Raw genomic sequence first — 18,449 nt, forward strand, 5'->3', positions numbered from 1 at the left:
AAAATTAAAAATCAGGGAATAATAACCTCCTAACAGATCATGACCTTATTCAGCCAAAGTTCCTACTATATACTGTATGCATACATATATTCTATAGAAAGCCAAAGGAAAAAAAAAAAAAGAAAGAAAAAGAAAAAGGGGATATTCTATAGAAAGCCAAGAAAAGAAAAAAGAAAAAGAAAAAGGGGAGGAGGGCTTTCAAAAAAGTAGTCTTTTTTCAGAAGGGTTTCCTATTATTATTTCAACCATGTCTAGTTTTCTCTATTCCCTCTTTCTGCCTCCAGAAAGGGAGTTTGGCGGTGGGAGGTGATATAAGTTAGTGGGGCTGCTCAAGATATAAAGGCTCGCACTCATTCATCTCAGCACTGAAAAAAATCATCTCACCTCTCTCATCCATTCTCGAATCGTTTTGCCAGCTTCTTGATGCCATACATTGTGAACAGAGTCTGTCAACGCCACAGCAGTCACCTTACTTTTCACATCTGCTTCTCGTTGAATCATCTGTTTTTAAAAAGGAAAATAAAATATTGGCCACAATTTTTTTTCCTACTGGGTGCAATCTGCTTAGTCATAGATAACAGTAATATTACATTAAAAATGAAAAAGCAATATGCATCTCTTGTTCAAATTTACTCTTTTCTACACTGAACACATGCCTTATTCTTGCCCAGAGGTGTGAAAAGACCTAATATTTTCTTTTCGAAAGACAATACCCCTTAAGTCTTAGAACTACGCAGCTCTATTATTTTCCACGTGGTTTGACAATTCAAGGATTAAAGGCATCACAGGGGAAAAAACGGGGAATCCCTGAGGGCTTCTTTTATAAGTTTCTTCCACCACGTCCTATTTCAGTGCTTCAGGGAGTTGTACCAGGGGTTCACTGTTAGCTACTTAGGACTAACTTCTGCTAATTTTTAGTAGATGGCACGTCAGTAAAGAAAGATATCTTTGACTTTTCCAATTTAACTAGCCTGCTCTTCACCATGGCCTTGTAATTCCTTGGTGTTTTAAATGACCACAAAGATCTTTCTCTTCAAAGATTATCAATGTCATTTTGCTTTCTTTTATGCTGAAAAATGATTACATTTTAACTTCTTTCTATAGAATGTTATTTCTATAAAATTAAATCGTTCTAAAACTTAAAAAAGAGCCACTTGGCTTGAAGAAACAGAAGAATTCATCAGTGGTCTGCAAAATAAAGAAACTGAGAAATAATAGTTCTAGATTACAAGAATCATAAACATTCTAACTCTACTAACACTAGTAACTGATTTGACACAACAAATATAAGAAAGCTTAATAAAAAAATTAGTCACAATACAGTATCTAGTAGCCTTGAATTTTATAGCCATGCCTTCACTCTTTCTTTGCATCAAATGTCTTTTCTCCCTCTAAAAAAGAGCAATTTCTCTATCATTTACTATTAATTTATTGTCTATCAAAAATACATTACTGCATTAAAAAAAGGGAGAATTCTAAATGGTGATGAAAGCTCACACAGAAAACAATGCAAGCCACACTTCTAATACCAAATGATGCCTGTTGGCATTCTGAACTAAAAATGTCTCTCTCCTAAATTTCTTTAAACCCTGCATATGCACATCCCCTTTCACTAGACAGTACCTAATGGGAATCTAATTCACTGTTAATGCTGCCTCCGCAGCATTCCTGCACCCTAAATCTTTGTGCCTTGTGGTTTCTGCTTCTGTAATGTGCAAATCTTAAAATCAATGTTGGTTATGAACATCATAATATTACTGCAAAAATTCACCTGGCAGTACCAATAATATTTTTAAAAGCATAAAATAATACTCTAATTCGATACTTCACATTCATTATTAAGCAGTTTACTACCTGCTTCTTGATTTTATTTTAAAAATAGATTCTTATTGGATTACAATGGCATTAGAATATAGAAATTTAAACTGACACTGGATAATAGACCCCCAAATTCCACAACAGTGAATCCACCTGGCTCATGAAGAACTTATATGTCCTTATTCTCATTTTCTAAACAGGAACACTTAGAGATCTAGAAAGACTGTTGTTGAAGTTACTAAATAAGAACACCACACTCTTCTGGTAGTCTAAGAATATGTCTGCATTTAAAAATATTTGTGCTGAATTTTGTTTTGGTTGTTGTTGACACATGCTGACTTAAATTTAAGGTGGTAGTGTCTGAAGGCACTAGATATTGAGGACCATTTGTGAAATGATATAAAATTAAGAGTTGAAAAGGCTGAGGATTTAGTGCAAAAGTAGAAAATCTGGGGATTAAAATTCTACAAACCTGGAAAAATATACAGTTGATAGACTGATTACCAGAGCAAAAAAACTTTGGTCTGTTTGTTCATCTGGCTGACATTTCACACAATGGATGGTGAAGATCTGTAACTTTTCTTCACATCACATCAAACCACATTAATAATCCAGCATGACACTCCCTTACATTGCTACAGTTCTTTACAGTTTAAAAAGCACTTTCATATTATATTACTAGAGGAGGGGAATGGTCAAATTCCAGAGGATCTCAATCAAGAGCTGTTTACAAATGAACCCAGTAACAAAAAATTTCAAATATTTGACTGTTTAGGATTAGTAGAATTTTAAATTGGTGAAAATCTTAACATTTTAGTTTTTCAGACTGTTTTCCTCTGTTTGGCCTTGCTGCAACTAGTAGTACTGGAACTTCTTGCAACTGCCATTTCCGTCCAAAGCCTCTGCTTCTTGCATTTGTTGGTGTGGTTCCTAGCTCCCATTCTCTCCCTTACTGCTTCCACTGGGAATGAGCACTGACGAAAAATGCTGCAGAATGGCAGTGGGGGGTAGACTGAACACAGGAATCAAGACTGTTTAAGAGACAGACCTTAGACGGAACACAGTTAAAGCAAGGAATGGGTGGAGGCACAGCTGGGCAGGAAAACAACTTCTTTAAAAGTCCACAGTAGAAGACCGTGATAGTCTGGAAAACCCAGAAATCTGAAAGGAAAGAAGCCATATGACCGAAGTCCTACTATACGTCAATCTAAGGTGGAGATGTGGTTTTTATTAGGATCCATGGATATGAACACCTTTGAAATTTTTGCAAAATTCTGTCTGTATGTGATATGAATATTTTTCTGGGAGAGGATGCTTAGCTTTCATTAGATTCTTAGAGGGATCTTAATTTCTAAAAATGGTAAGAGCTTGTGATCTCAATACCAATCTTTCAAAAAAGAAAGATGGCATTATTTTTCTGTTATAATGTCTTCAGTATGGCAGTATGGTATTGAGTTGAATAAAAGTGAAAAAAAAATTTTGATAACCCAGACATCAACGTCCTAAAGTTTCATGGCTTAATTAATGTATGGTAAAATTATAATTAAAATATTGTTTGTTTCTCTTTGTGTGTATAATATTTGTTTCTATCTGAGCAGCACTTCATACATTTCAAAATGAATACATAGTCAATCTCACTTCACTCTGAAATAATATTGAACTGTATATAAAACTTGTATCATTTCCCCCATTTCAGAGGAGGAAACTGAAGCTGGGAAACTGGTTAAAGGCCACACAGATATGACTCTATATCTGTGGCCATGTAAAGTGACACAGCTCTGACTTGACCATGACTTTATGTCTTGTGTTCTTTCATTTGTATCACATGGGGTCTATTTCTCAGTAATATACTATCACACTCTTATATAAATAAACTCATTTGATTAATTCTGTTTTTATATATACAATATTTCATTGACTTGGACATTTAAAAGAATGGTTAAAAAAAAATCCAAATCCAAATCAGTAAAGAATGCTGAAATTCTGAAAATCATGCTAAGAGAAATCAGCCATGAGCAAAATCACACTATCAACAGCATTAAAAATTATTACTACAGTTCTACAATAAATGATGTATAGGATAACAGGGAAAATTAAATATTTCTATAAATCATATTGATGATTTGAGAATACAAATATTTGATGCTGTCACCTGATATTTTTGTTTCCCCTTCCTAATTCTGTTCACCTATTCCATTTTTGTTATAATGTCTTTTCACCTTAGCTTATACACAATTAATCTGCTCTTTCCTTCATTGTACTGCATGCTCCCAGTCTGACAAAATTAAATATCAAGTACTTTGAACAGTAAAAACATATACCATCTGTATGCAGGCTCATCTTATTATTAAAATTTTTGATGGGGTTGAAATTGAGAGAAAAAAAATACCTATTATTTTTTTTCTTCCAGAGTAAGAGTAAGATTTTAAACATTAAGTAACTATAACAAGATAAGACAGCTTATCTGAGTGTAAGAGTATTTGGCAAGATGGAGACCAGAGGACCAGAAGGGCGGAAGAGCCAGAGTCAGTGGCAGCTACCTTTTCTCCCCTCCATGGATATGGTCCTTCTACAGGGCTGCTACCATCTCTCCCCAGAAATCAGGTAGGCCTTTTCTGTCCACCTAACCTACCTCACCATGCTTTCTCCAGTGCCCTCAAATGATGTACCTGCTTACTATCTTCATAAGTACCTGGCCCAATTCAAATACTTCATGTCACCCTAAAAGTTCCTTAATTCCCTTTTTGTACCTACAAACTGCTTAACTTTTCTGTGGGTTTCATTTCTTCTAGAACTCTACCGTGAGCTACTTTTAGCAAAGGAAAACATAAAGACTCTTTTACTTCCACTAAATCAAATGAAAAAGTTGCTGTCCATTTGTCTTAGCTTAGAAGATAAGCTTTTGAAGGCAGGGAAATGTTGATGTTATAGGGATGCTCTACCATGAAATCTGTGGGGGTAGTTTCATGTCTCTACTCCAGGGCCTTGGATTTTGGAAATTATAAATCCAACCTAATACTAGATTCAATACTCCCAACCTGAAAAAGAAGTGAACCCTGAACTGGGTTGTCTTCACCCTAACCTAAAAGAAGAAACAGATAATTTTACTTTCCCATATTTGTGACCCAGCAGCCATGGCACTCAGAATAAATATGTCTTATATTTTAAAGTCCGAGGGGACCTCCCGAAAGAGCCAGTGTGGCTTAGGGGTAGGGATGTATATATGTGCATGTAGACCCATATTTATATTTGCATATATATTTTAAACATGTTTTTGAGGGAAATATTTTAAAAGTCTTTCATCAGCAAAAGCCATTACTTTCTTTTTAAATTCTGACATGTGTTACACATATGTACTGTGAGGGTTACAGCATGTGAATCACTTGCACAGGAAAGAATATTCTCAAAGAAAATCAAATAACCCATGTTTCCTTCAGATTAAGATCTGACACTACTGTACGTTTATAAATTTGAAGATCATTACTACTGTATGAGCATGAATGAATCCTCAGTCTGGTTAATAGCACGGTTGAGATTTGAGATGTCTTTAAAAAAATACGCATGTATATAAATAGATTAGCTCCCTCTAGAGCTTCTCAAGTTAAGATTTCAGATTAAGTTGTTCCAAAGTTTGGAAAGTATGAAAAGCTGATACCTTTTCGCATTTTCGTTATGCAGATTATAATTACACTCAGTGCTTCTACTTGAGTGAAGTCTTTATGTGGTTCGACAAACTCTGGTATTTTACCACAAGCCTCTCCCATCATTTTACATCATTTCTCCCTGTATGTCCGCCAGCGAGTGGTGCACTGTCCTCTGTGCTATCAGGCCTACTGGGTTAAAAATGTGCCCTGGGCCAAGATGACTAATCAGCTGACAGTGGGTTTGGTAGAGTCTTTTCTGTTAACGTCTTCCTGAAGATTCTTTTGTACAAGTCGATCCCAATAGCATACTACCCACAGAACAAATATCTTTGCTGCAACATTAAAACTTTGGTTCTGCCACCCAAGGCACTTGAAGCACCTCTAGTGATTATAATGAAATACGCACACACTGTGGTAGATGAAATATGAAGACTAAACTGCCCAGCAGGAAATTCAGACAATTTCATACTCATACTCTGAGTATGAAATTCATACTCAGAGTGAGTATGACACTCAGCTCTCACATGTTATAGTTCACACTTCTCATCTGCATTCACTTTTTTTTTTTTTTTCCTCCTTCAAAAGTAGAAGCTTTCCAGTAAGCAGTCTTCATAAGGAGCGCGGTGGTTAGATTCAAGGACCTTGGAGTCAGATTCCCTGGGTTCAAATCCCTGCTCTGCCACTTCTGGTAGTAACACCTTGAGTGAATTATTTCAACTTTTTCAGCGTCTCTATTTCATCACATGTAAAAGGGGGATAATAAACTAAGTCATAGAGTTATTGTGAGATGACATGAACTAAACATAAAGCAACTTGCAGAGGACCTGACACACGGTACACAATTATAGTAGAGGATCCCACAAAAACACACAATGCAAACTACTCCTGATGTGTAAACTAGTGCATTCTCCTTTCTCAATGTAGAAGGTAACAGAAGCTTAATTTAGAATGCATTTAATGACAATATTATTTTTTAAAGGGTCATAGATCCATAAAGGAAAAAAATTTATGAAGGGCTGCTTTTTCCTTAGAGTATGTGGTTCAATAATTCTAAATTCACCTGGCTGAGGAGTAGAAAGAGCTGATTATTGCGTCTGTTTAAAATCCTGTAATCAGAATACTAGACCAGTAATAGCACCATGCACTTGAAAATTAAAACAACTGTTGAAGCCATACTGTGGCAACCTCACTTTCTGGGCACCAGTGAACCCTTTCAGAATTACTGGGCCGGCTACAAAACACGGAGCCATGGCTCAGCAGTGCCAAGCTGGCAGAGAGAGAGTCTCTTTACCACTGTTTTTTGCATAAAAGGGAGTGTAGCTGACTATATTTTTAAAAAGGTAATCACAGAGATATGAAGTATGTCCAGAGGAAGGCAGTATAGTGTTGTAGTTAAAACACACATAGGCTTTGGAATAAGATGTCCTTACATTTTTATTTTTGGTTAATCATTATAAGAATACAAAAATGGGAATAATAAATTTATTATTAATCAAAACTAATTATAAGAATAACAAAAGTGGGAGTCACTTCATAGGGTGGCTGAAGGATAAGTAAGATAAGGCACGTAAGCAATCAATACTGTCAGCTACTATTACTATTACCTTGACATTCGTTTTTAATTTCTAAAATGTATCCTTCCTTTTAGATATGGTTATCCATGTATTCTTCAGTGACATCAACATTTGTGCTGATAGGGTAGCAGTTAAGAAGTGTCATACAGTTACTACACCCACCTCCACGCCAACTTTCTCTATTATGTAAAGTGATTTGGGCTTGCTTAAATGTTTTCAAAGGAAATAATTAGGTATAAATAGGATAACCACACATTCCAGATAGTCCAGGACAGTCCTGGTTTATGCCTGTTGACCTGGTATAATTATTAATAATGTCCCCTTTCACAGTTAAAAGTGTTTTGGTTTGGATAGTAAATTATATGGTCACTGAATGTATAATACAGAAGTTAAATGTCACTCCAGCAAATGAGTAAATCTTTGCGCTCAATGCTTAGCAATTTAAGGATATACCTAAACCTAGAGAGTTGTCACTAAAAAAGTAACCATGTAGGAAAACATACAAGAAATATTTCCCAAAGTTCCTAAGTTCCAAACTTAAGGGCAAGCCTCAGCGCTGTGCAGCCCCTCACAGACGGACATGCAGCCTCACACCCTGGGTAGGTAAACATGGCCAGCTGGAGCTCCACTGTAACAACAGGATAAGACAACATTCTCTTTTCCTGTGCTTTGAAGCCCTAGCTTCAATTCTTACAACCTTTGTCTAATTTCAGGAAGGAAAAGGCTCTCTACAGGCAAGAACCCCAAGGGAATAGGGTATGTAAACTGAAACTTCTTGGGTCACATGAATTTATGAAGATAAGTCTCCAGCCACCAGTTAGGGAATGGCAAGTTATGATTTATTATTGCAGGCGGCCAGAAGAGAGCAGTAATAACTTCCTTTTCCTTTCCTGCCTAGACCATGCTGCCACGTGCAGACTCCTTCAACAACAAAAAAGCATGTGGAAGGTAGGTTGAAAAGAAAAAGAAAAAAACAAAACAAAACAAAACAAAACAAATATTAAGTGACTGACAATCTAGGAGCTGGGAAAGAAGACCAGTGCCTTACAAAAACACATGATGTGAGAAAAAAAAGCCACAGTATGAGAAACTTACTTTACTAATCAAGAAAATAGCAAGTTAATTGTAAGAAAAAAGAAATAAAAGAGGTCACAGATTAAAAAGCCAGTGTAAGGCTTTATCAAGGTGACTTATTTGATAAAAATGTTTTATTATGTAATGTTAGAAGACTGACCAAAGTTGGCAAGATATTATAAAACACAGATCTGAAAATTACAATGAATATATATGAAGTGGATATATCATAAAAGTATAAGTAAGGACTAAAAACACTGCCAGTCCAAAACACTAAGGCAGGCTTAGCAAAGGAGATGTTTAAATGATGACAATACATGGTCTTGAATGGAAAAATGAGAAAACTTTTTAAAACTTTATAAATGTACTACATACCAAGAAGTGTTTCTGATGCAAATAGGTAGAAAGCATGTTCACAATACTAAGTTTAAAAATCACTTATGAGCCTTTAGTAATTGGTATATACTATAAATACTTTGGTATATATATAGGTTCGGCAGGGGCAGGCCTACACATTCAGCTGGGAGAATGTTAATATACTGAAGTTTGAAAGCATAGCATTTTCTTTAGGTCTGGGAAAAAGAAAGATAAAGGGATACAATTTCCTGCCACAAAGATACATAGTAGATAACTGAGTGCAGGAGATCATGTTATTTAACAAATTTCTCTTAAAAGCCTTTACCTTAGGTGTGAGGTGATGGATATGTTGATTGGCTTGGCTGTGGTTGAATATTTCACAATGTATACAGATACTAGGGTCATCAGGTTGTACACCTTAAATATACACAAAATTTAATTGTCAATTATACCTCACTAAACCTGGGGAAAAAACCTCTACATTGAATTTCCACATAGATGTTGGTGCATTTGAAATGTCATTAAAGTTTTCAAAGTTATTCTACAAATTTAACAATATTTTTATAAAAAATTCAGGTTCCAATTATCGGTATTGTTTTCAATATATTTTAAAGGCTGCATACTCTGTTACCTGGCATAAACAGGGGTAGCGATATTCTAATTTATCAACTGTTCTAGGTAATACATTATTACCATTAGGTTGATTTTTGACCTTTGGGAAGAACTCACAACTCAGGAAGGAAGCCAGGTTCAGATAAATTCTGTAGAGACCATTAATATTCTGAGTATTTATATATAGATTATCTCTTTAGATAGAGTAATTTCTTTTAAAATAGATTGGTAGCTGAGGTATTATGGACCTGTTTTATAGATGAGGAAAGTGATGCTTATTTAGAGAAAGTGACTTGCCCATATTCACACACTTAGTATGTGGCTCAGCTAAACCTATTAATTCCAAATCCCGTGTCTTTATACCATGGCTATCTGTATATAATACCCTACATTTTTCCAGCTGAAATACTTATTATACTGGTAATGATTTGTTCACTATCTTTCTTCCCCACTGAAATGTAGGCTCCCAGAGGGAAGGATCATATTTGCTGGGCCAACACCACATCTCTTTCCCTACACAGTGACTGGCACATAGTAGGTGCTCAAAAATTATTTGTGGAATGAATGGAGGCACTATTTACAAAATGGAATAGATCAGGGAAAGTGATGGTTAGGAAGTTACAGCAACGTCTGGTTTGGCATATTTAGAAATAGACCATAGGTTGGGTTCCCCAGGGAACAGACTCTGAGATGGAATTTAGCATGCAGGATGTTACAAAGGAGTGCCCTTAGGATCAATATCTGAGGAAGGGAGGGGAACAAAGCAAGAATGGGCAGAGAAGTCAACGTAAGATGCAGGTCCCAGACAACCCTGCGTAACCCCAGGGGAGCTCTGGACCTAGAATGACCCTTCAGAGTCATCCCAAGTTGGGCCCAGATGGCTCAGCCCTTAATCTCCACACTGTTCTGTCTTTGAATTTGGATCCCCACAGCAGCCAAGGAAATCCCTCAAGGGGCTGACAGCTGAAGGCTGTCTGCTGAAAGCACTCCCAGGACTTGGGGCAACAACTCCTTTATTTAAGGAGCTACTAGGCAGTATGTCACAATGGCCACCACAGGCCAGAATTAAAATTAAGCATTAGCCTTGTCCATTCAAATCTAAATTATCCTTCCAATATGCCTAGCACTCTATTGTCGTATTTGTGTACTCGGGCTTACATTATGATTTAACTGATATCTATGAGATCAAGCAAATTTATCTTAGATTTTAGGTCTCACAATCTGATGTTGTATTATCTACCTCATCAAATTTTGCATTATGCCCTAACTAAAGATTAAAAAGGGAAAAACACAAAATTAAAAGACACAGAAGCATTGACCATTGAAAAGCATAGAGAAATCAAAATCACAAATTTCAAAAGTTATCCTATAAATCTACTGGGGAATAATTTGATTTTCTGAATTTCAAATGAAATGTTTATGTCAGATAAAGCAACGTATACTTGTGATTTCAAACCTGAATGGAGTTACAAAGTAACTCGAAACTTCAAATAAAGAATGCAATCATCACGACTTAATGTCTGCTATGATAAACACACACCTGGTAGTATTGGGAGGGAAAAAGGCAAGGTGAGCATGGACAGAAAGATTTCACCATAAAAGTAGCTATGTTAGCTTTTCAGATCTCAGCCTTTATTTCCTATAATAAAAGGAAAATAAGTAATGAGTTATATAAATTTTGGGACTAAAGACATTTGTGATTTTGATTCTTTTCCAGATCTTACTTACACTATGCCCTCAGACATTTCTGAGTTTTTGCCTCTAGAAATACAGGTTAATCTTCATTTGATCATATTTCTTCAAACGTAGTCTCAGGTTTATGTAGAAATGGTGTGGCACTGGTCTTATTTGCATATGTTGGGGGGGGGGTCTTATTTTTAGATTCCAGTATAGGCATTGACCCATTGACATAGTAAAGTAAGATCACCAAAATGTTTTTAAAAGAGAATGTGTTAATCAACTGTGGGTTATTAGACATTCCGCTGAGATGCTGAAGAGGCAGAAAAGAACGAGCAGGCCACTGCTGGAAAGGCTGTGACCAAGGAGGAATTTCAGGGTGAATGGATTGCTCCAGCTCCCAAACCTCCTGCTACTCCACCCAAGCTCACGTCTGAAGGTGCAGGTGCCCTCTGTGCCCACCCAGCAGTTCCCTCCTGAAGACGGAGCCTCAGCCCGGCCGCCATGGACACATCAGCAGTCCCCACCGCTCTGGCCACTGCATGGGTTTCTGAACTACGAGACAACAAGATTGATTCCGTAGGAAAGCACAGGCTTTGAGAAATCAGCTTTGACTTCAGGCTACAAGACAGTAGAAGCAAGAAGAACTACAATCCTGCAGCATGCGGAACGAAAACTACATTCACAGAAAGACAGACAAAATGAAAAGGCAGAGGACTATGTACCAGATGAAGGAACAAGATAAAACCCCAGAAAAACAATTAAATGAAGTGGAGCTAGGCAATGTTCCAGAAAAAGAATTCAGAATAATGATAGTGAAGATGATCCAGGACCTCGGAAAAAGAATGTAGGCGAAGATCGAGAAGATGCAAGAAATGTTTAACAAAGACCTAGAAGAATTAAAGAACAAACACCTAGAAGAATTAAAGAACAAACAGAGATGAACAATACAATAACTGAAATGAAAAATACACTAGAAGGAATCAATAGCAGAATAACTGAGGCAGAAGAATGGATAAGTGACCTGGAAAACAGAATGGTGGAATTCACTGCCGTGGAACAGAATAAAGAAAAAAGAATGAAGAGAAATGAAGACAGCCTAAGAGACCTCTGGGACAACATTAAATGTACCAACAGTCGCATTACAGGGGTCCCAAAAGGAGAAGAGAGAGAGAAAGGATCCGAGAAAATATTTGAAGAGATTAGAGTCAAAAACTTCCCTAACATGGGAAAGGAAATAGTCACCCAAGTCCAGGAAGCACAGAGAGTCCCAGGCAGGATAAACCCAAGGAGAAACATGCCAAGACACATAGTAATCAAATTGACAAAAATTAAAGGCAAAGAGAAATTATTAAAAGCAACAAGGTAAAAATGACAAATAACACACAAGGGGACTCCCATAAGGTTAACAGCTGATTTCTCAGCAGAAACTCTGCAAGTCAGAAGGCAATGGCACGATATATTTAAAATGATGAAAGGGAAGAACCTACAACCAAGATTACTCTACCCAGCACGGATCTCATTCAGATTCGACAGAGAAATCAAGAGCTTTACAGACAAGCAAAAGCTAAGAGAATTCAGCACCACCAAACCAGCTTTAGCATTTACAACAAATGCTAAAGGAACTTCTCCAAGTGGGAAACACAAGAGAAGAAAAGGACCTACAAAAACAAACCCAAAACAATTCAGAAAATGGTAATAGGAACATACATATCGATAATTAACTTAAATGTGAATGGATTAAATGCTCCAACCAAAAGACACAGACTCGCTGAATGGATACAAAAACAAGACCCATATATATTGTCTACAAGAGACCTACTTCAGACCTAGGGACACATACAGACTGAAAGTGAGGGGGTGGAAAAAGATATTCCATGCAAATGGAAATCAAAAGAAAGCTGGAGTAGCAATACTCATATCCGATAAAATAGACTTTAAAATAAAGAATGTTACAAGAGACAAGGAAGGACACTACATAATGATCAAGGGATCAATCCAAGAAGAAGATATAACAATTATAAATATATACGCACCCAACATAGGAGCACCTCAACACATAAGGCAACTGCCAACAGCTCTAAAAGAGGAAATCGACAGTAACACAATAATAAATAATAGTGGGGGACTTTAACCCCTCACTTACACCAATGGACAGATCATCCAAAATGAAAATAAATAAGGAAACAGAAGCTTTAAATGACACAATAGACCAGATAGATTTAATTGATACTTATAGGACATTCCATCCAAAAACAGCAGATTACACTTTCTTCTCAAGTGCACATGGAACATTCTCCAGGATAGATCACATCTTGGGTCACATATCAAGCCACAGTAAATTTAAGAAAATTGAAATCATATCAAGCATCTTTTCTGACCACAATGCTATGAGACTAGAAATGAATTACAGGGAAAAAAACGTAAAAAATGCAAACACATGGAGGCTAAACAATATGTTACTAAATAACCAAGATATCACTGAAGAAATCAAAGAGGAAATCAAAAGAAACCTAGAGACAAATGACAATGAAAGCATGATGATCCAAAACCTACGGGATGCAGCAAAAGCAGTTCTAAGAGGGACGTTTATAGCTATACAAGCCTACCTCAAGAAACAAGAAAAATCTCAAATAAACAATCTAACCTTACACCTAAAGGAATTAGAGAAAGAAGAACAAACAAAACCGAAAATTAGCAGAAGGAAAGACATCATAAAGATCAGAGCAGAAATAAATGAAGTAGAAACAAAGAAAACAATAGCAAAGATCAATAAAACTAAAAGCTGGTTCTTTGAGAAAATAAACAAAATTGATAAACCTTTAGCCAGACTCATCAAGAAAAAGAGGAAGAGGACTCAAATCAATAAAATTAGAAATGAAAAAGGAGAAGTTACAACAGACACCACAGAAATACAAAGCATCGTAAGAGACTACTACAAGCAACTCTGTGCCAATAAAATGGACAACGTGGAAGAAATGGACAAATTCTTAGAAAGGTATAACCTTCCAAGACTGAACCAGGAAGAAATAGAAAAGATGAACATACCAATCACAAGCAATGAAATTGAAACTGTGATTAAAAATCTTCCAACAAACAAAAGTCCAGGACCAGATGGCTTCACAGGCGAATTCTACCAAACATTTAGAGAAGAGCTAACACCCATCTTTCTCAAACTCTTCCAAAAAATTGCAGAGGAAGGAAACTCCCAAACTCATTCTATGAGGCCACCATCACCCTGATACCAAAACCAGACAAAGATACCACAAAAAAACTACTAGAACTAATCAATGAATTTGGTAAAGTTGCAGGATACAAAATTAATGCACAGAAATCTCTTGAATTCCTATATACTAACAACGAAAGATCAGAAAGAGAAATTAAGGAAACAATCTCATTCACCATTGCAACAAAAAAAATAAAATACCGAGTAATAAACCTACCTATGGAGGTAAAAGACCTGTACTCAGAAAACTATGAGGAATCAGACTCACTGACTTCAGCCTATACTCTAAAGCTACAGCAATCAAGACGGTATGATACTGGCACTAAAACAGAAATACAGAGCAATGGAACAGGATAGAAAGCCCAGAGATAAACCCACGCACCTATGGTCAACTAATCTATGACAAAGGAGGCAAGGATATACAGTGGAGAAAAGACAGTCTCATTAATAAGTGGTGCTGGGAAAACTGGACAGCTACATGTAACAGAATGAAATTAGAACACTCCCTAACACCATACACAAAAATAAACTCAAAATGGATTAAAGACCTAAATGTAGGACCGGACACTATAAAACTCTTAGAGGAAAACATACGCAGAACACTCTATGACATAAATCACAGCAAGATCTTTTTTGACCCACCTCCTAGAGTAATGGAAATAAAAACAAAAGTAAACAAATGGGACCTAATGAAACTTAAAAGCTTTTGCACAGCAAAGGAAACTATAAACAAGATGAAAAGACAACCCTCAGAATGGGAGAAAATATTTGCAAACGAATCAATGGACAAAGGATCAATCTCCAAAATATATAAACATTTCATGCAGCTCAATATTAAAAAAACAAACAACCCAATCCAAAACTGGGCAGAAGACCTAAATAGACATTTCTCCAAAGAAGACATACAGATGGCCAAGAGGCACATGAAAAGCTGTTCAACATCACTAATTATTAGAGAAATGCAAATCAAAACTACAATGAGGTATCACCTCACACCTGTGAGAATGGGCATCATCAGAAAATCTACAAACAACAAATGCTGGAGAGAGTGTGGAGAAAAGGGAACCCTCTTGCACTGTTGGTGGGAATGTAAATGGATACAGCCACTATGGAGAACAGTATGGAGGTTACTTAAAAAACTAAAACTAGAATTACCATATGACCCAGCAAACCCACTACTGGGCATATACCCAGAGAAAACCATAAGGCAAAAAGATACATGCACCCCAATGTTCACTGCAGCACTATTTACAATAGCCAGGTCATGGAAGCAACCTAAATGCCCATCGACAGATGAATGGACAAAGAAGATGTGGTACACATATACAATGGAATATTACTCAGCCATAATTGGGTCATTTGTAGAGATGTGGATGGACCTAGAGACTGTCATACAGAGTGAAGTCAGAAAGAGAAAAACAAATACCGTATATTAATGCATATATGTAGAATCTAGAAAAATGGTACAGATGAACCGGTTTGCAAGGCAGAAATAGAGACACAGGTGTAGAGAACAAACCTATGGACACCAAGGGAGGAAAGCAGGGGGTGGTGGTGGTGGTGGGATGAATTGGGAGATTGGGATTGACATATATACACTAATATGTATAAAAGAGATAACTAATAAGAACCTGCTGTATAAAAAAAAAAAAGCAGGTGCTTCCCTGGTGGCGCAGTGGTTAAGAATCCGCCTGCCAATGCAGGGGACACGGGTTCGAGCCCTGGTCCGGGACGATCCCACATGCCGCGGGAGCAACTAAGCCCGTGCACCACAACTTCCTGAGCCTGCGCTCCAGAGCCCGTGAGCCACAACTACTGAGCCCACCACCGCATCTACTGAAGCCTGTGCGCCTAGAGCCCGTGCTCCACAACAAGAGAAGCCACCGCAATGAGAAGCCCGCGCACTGCAACGAAGAGTAGCCCCCGCTCGCCACAACTAGAGAAAGCCCATGCGCAGCAACGAAGACCCAACGCAGCCAAAAAGAAAAAAAAAAGCATCAGCTCTGATTTAACTATTGATACTATCTATAAATAGATAACTAATGAGAGCCTACTGTATAGCACAGGGAACTCTACTCAATGCTCTGTGGTGACCTAAACGGGAAAGCAATCTAAAACAGAGGGGATATATGTATACATATAGCTGATTCACTTTGCTGTACAGTAGAAACTAACACAACATTGTAAAGCAACTATACTCCAATAAAAATTTAAAAAATAATGATAAAATTTTTAAAATTGTGGGTTATTAGAGTTGCCAAACATTGGGAAGAAGTTGACACCCATTTTTAAATGGGAAAGTGACATCACTGTAATAAGTGTTAAGTCACAGGCTTCCTACATTGTTTCAAAATATTTGAACAAGGATCTCCAGGTGGCTATTCTACCTAGGAATTTATGCTAAATACCTGGAGCTTGTGTGCCTGCTTAAACAGCCAACTGAATACTGATGCTGGAAGAAATTTCTATTCAACTAACTAGTTATAAAGGCTGTTTCAATGTACACTGTACTGACTAAAAAATGTAGGACAATCCTTTAACTTAGAATTTATGATTCTGACAATATGTTGGAGTAATTTTTCTTATGAAAGCACATCTCACATTTCTGAGATGATAAGAGTCTGTGGGAGTAAATGGTTTGAAATATGTTCAACTGAGATAGGACTTTTAAAGATTGTATTTACTGCACAAAACCATATATACATTGCATGGAAGAAAACATGGGGTTGGAATGAAAGTAGCTATTTACCTCTATGACTATGGCTGTATATTCACAGGTAGAAAACATGTACAAATACTACATGTAGTAAAAGAGCACTTCTGAGTTCATGTACTAGGGAACCATAAACAACAGTCACTATGCTCTAAGCGTCCTCTATCAATATCCACCGTAATGGAAAATGCTAGAGTAGCACTTCAGATTACTAACAGGAAGAGGAGAACCCTGAAACCTATCATTCAGACATCTGGTGACAGCTCCAATGCAAGATGGTACTGAAAAATTTACACTGAGGAAGGGTTTATGTGTGAATGAAGGAGAATTATTCTCTGGGCTATTTTTTCAAATTCCATTTTCCTTCATGTGTCTGTTCATTAGCACTTCTTTCAAGGATATTCCACTAGTTGAGTCAATGATTTGGGGTCTATATTCCACTAACATTAAACAATGCCTTAGTTTCATGAGTATGAAATAATTCAAACAGTAAGAATCTAAAATAAATATACTTAGGCAGCACAGTACAGGATGTTTAATAAGCATCAGTATTTATTATGGTAGGAAGCAGAATTTTTGTTACATCACACCTCTTGTTACATAGCCAAATTTAGCCAATATGAAATCCTATAAAATGACAAAGATATAAAAAAGAGTCAGTAGCTTACTAATTTAGAAAGTCAATTATATGTCACTGTTTCATATCAGGTTAATTACTTCATTTACATTTTTGGAATTTTAAAGTAGTGCATGAAAGGTGACAGATTGACAGCACTGCAGACTGAAATTCTTACACTATTTTCCTGAGTGTTAATAATATAAAAAGCAATATACAAAACAGAATTACACACAGGTTTTATCTAATGAGATTACAAATGAAATAGACATGGTATGGAAATAGGAGAACAAGAGAGATGCTTTCAGAAAAACTACTGAAGAAGTAAGGTGAAAGGGAAATGGTCAAGTGGTAGATACTTTGATGTTGTTCTCCTAGGCATATATGTATGAAAGAATACAGGTCAAACATCAACAAAATATCAATGTGTCTGAGGGGAAGAGAGTCAATGCCATTCAAAATAAGTTATAAGAAGAAACCTTGAGTGAAAGAGAAATGAAGTGACTCCTTGTGGGGAAGGTTATCATAATCAGGATTGTAATAAGGGGAGGGTGGGGAGGAGGCGATACTATCACAGAGCACAAAAAAAGACAATGAACAGGAATGAGGAACAAATGTTGCATTTCCACAGTTCTGATCCTAACTCACTTCCACAAGAATGCAACTTGCCACTCCTTACTGTGGGTGTCATGATGAAATCTACCATACTACTTTCTGTCACTAAGTTGTCAGAAAAAGCAAAGCTTCCCTAAGTCTGTCTGTTCCCACACAACCACAAGCACATACTACGGTCTATTAGTCCTTTCCCTCCTCAAACAGAAAGGACAATAAACTCATTGCTGAATTTTCCAGTACTTGAATTAAACATTTCTAGAAGTTAATCTGACATTGTTGCCACTTTTTATTGTCTGTGGCAGTGGGTGAGTTAGGCCCTAATGCCTTAAAACTTACATTCTGATAGTAATGAACACAATGCAATTATATCTTATGGTCTTTTGTATAAAAGAATGAATTTACAAGTAGCATCATGTTTACTGAAACCAGTTTAAATAGTAATTACTACTGACGTGACTCTACTTATAACATAGAAGAAAAGAACGAAAAGAATGAAAAGTTGTCAGGGACATTAGAAACTATC

General features: G+C 36.7%; 1 protein-coding gene across 3 annotated transcripts in view; it reads right to left on the reverse strand.

Annotated features, from left to right (window-relative positions):
- ARB2A (ARB2 cotranscriptional regulator A) overlaps window positions 1–18,449 on the reverse strand; it is a 418,857-nt gene that overhangs the window by 147,631 nt on the left and 252,777 nt on the right. For all 3 annotated transcript variants that reach the window (XM_068535638.1, XM_068535637.1, XM_068535639.1), the window contains one exon: window positions 385–501. In XM_068535638.1, coding sequence (XP_068391739.1) covers window positions 385–501 — 117 coding nt within the window. The remainder of the gene's footprint in view (window positions 1–384; window positions 502–18,449) is intronic.

Source organism: Eschrichtius robustus, chromosome 2 (genome assembly GCF_028021215.1).
Source record: "Eschrichtius robustus isolate mEscRob2 chromosome 2, mEscRob2.pri, whole genome shotgun sequence".
In the NCBI taxonomy this organism is placed as follows: Eukaryota; Metazoa; Chordata; class Mammalia; order Artiodactyla; family Eschrichtiidae; genus Eschrichtius; species Eschrichtius robustus.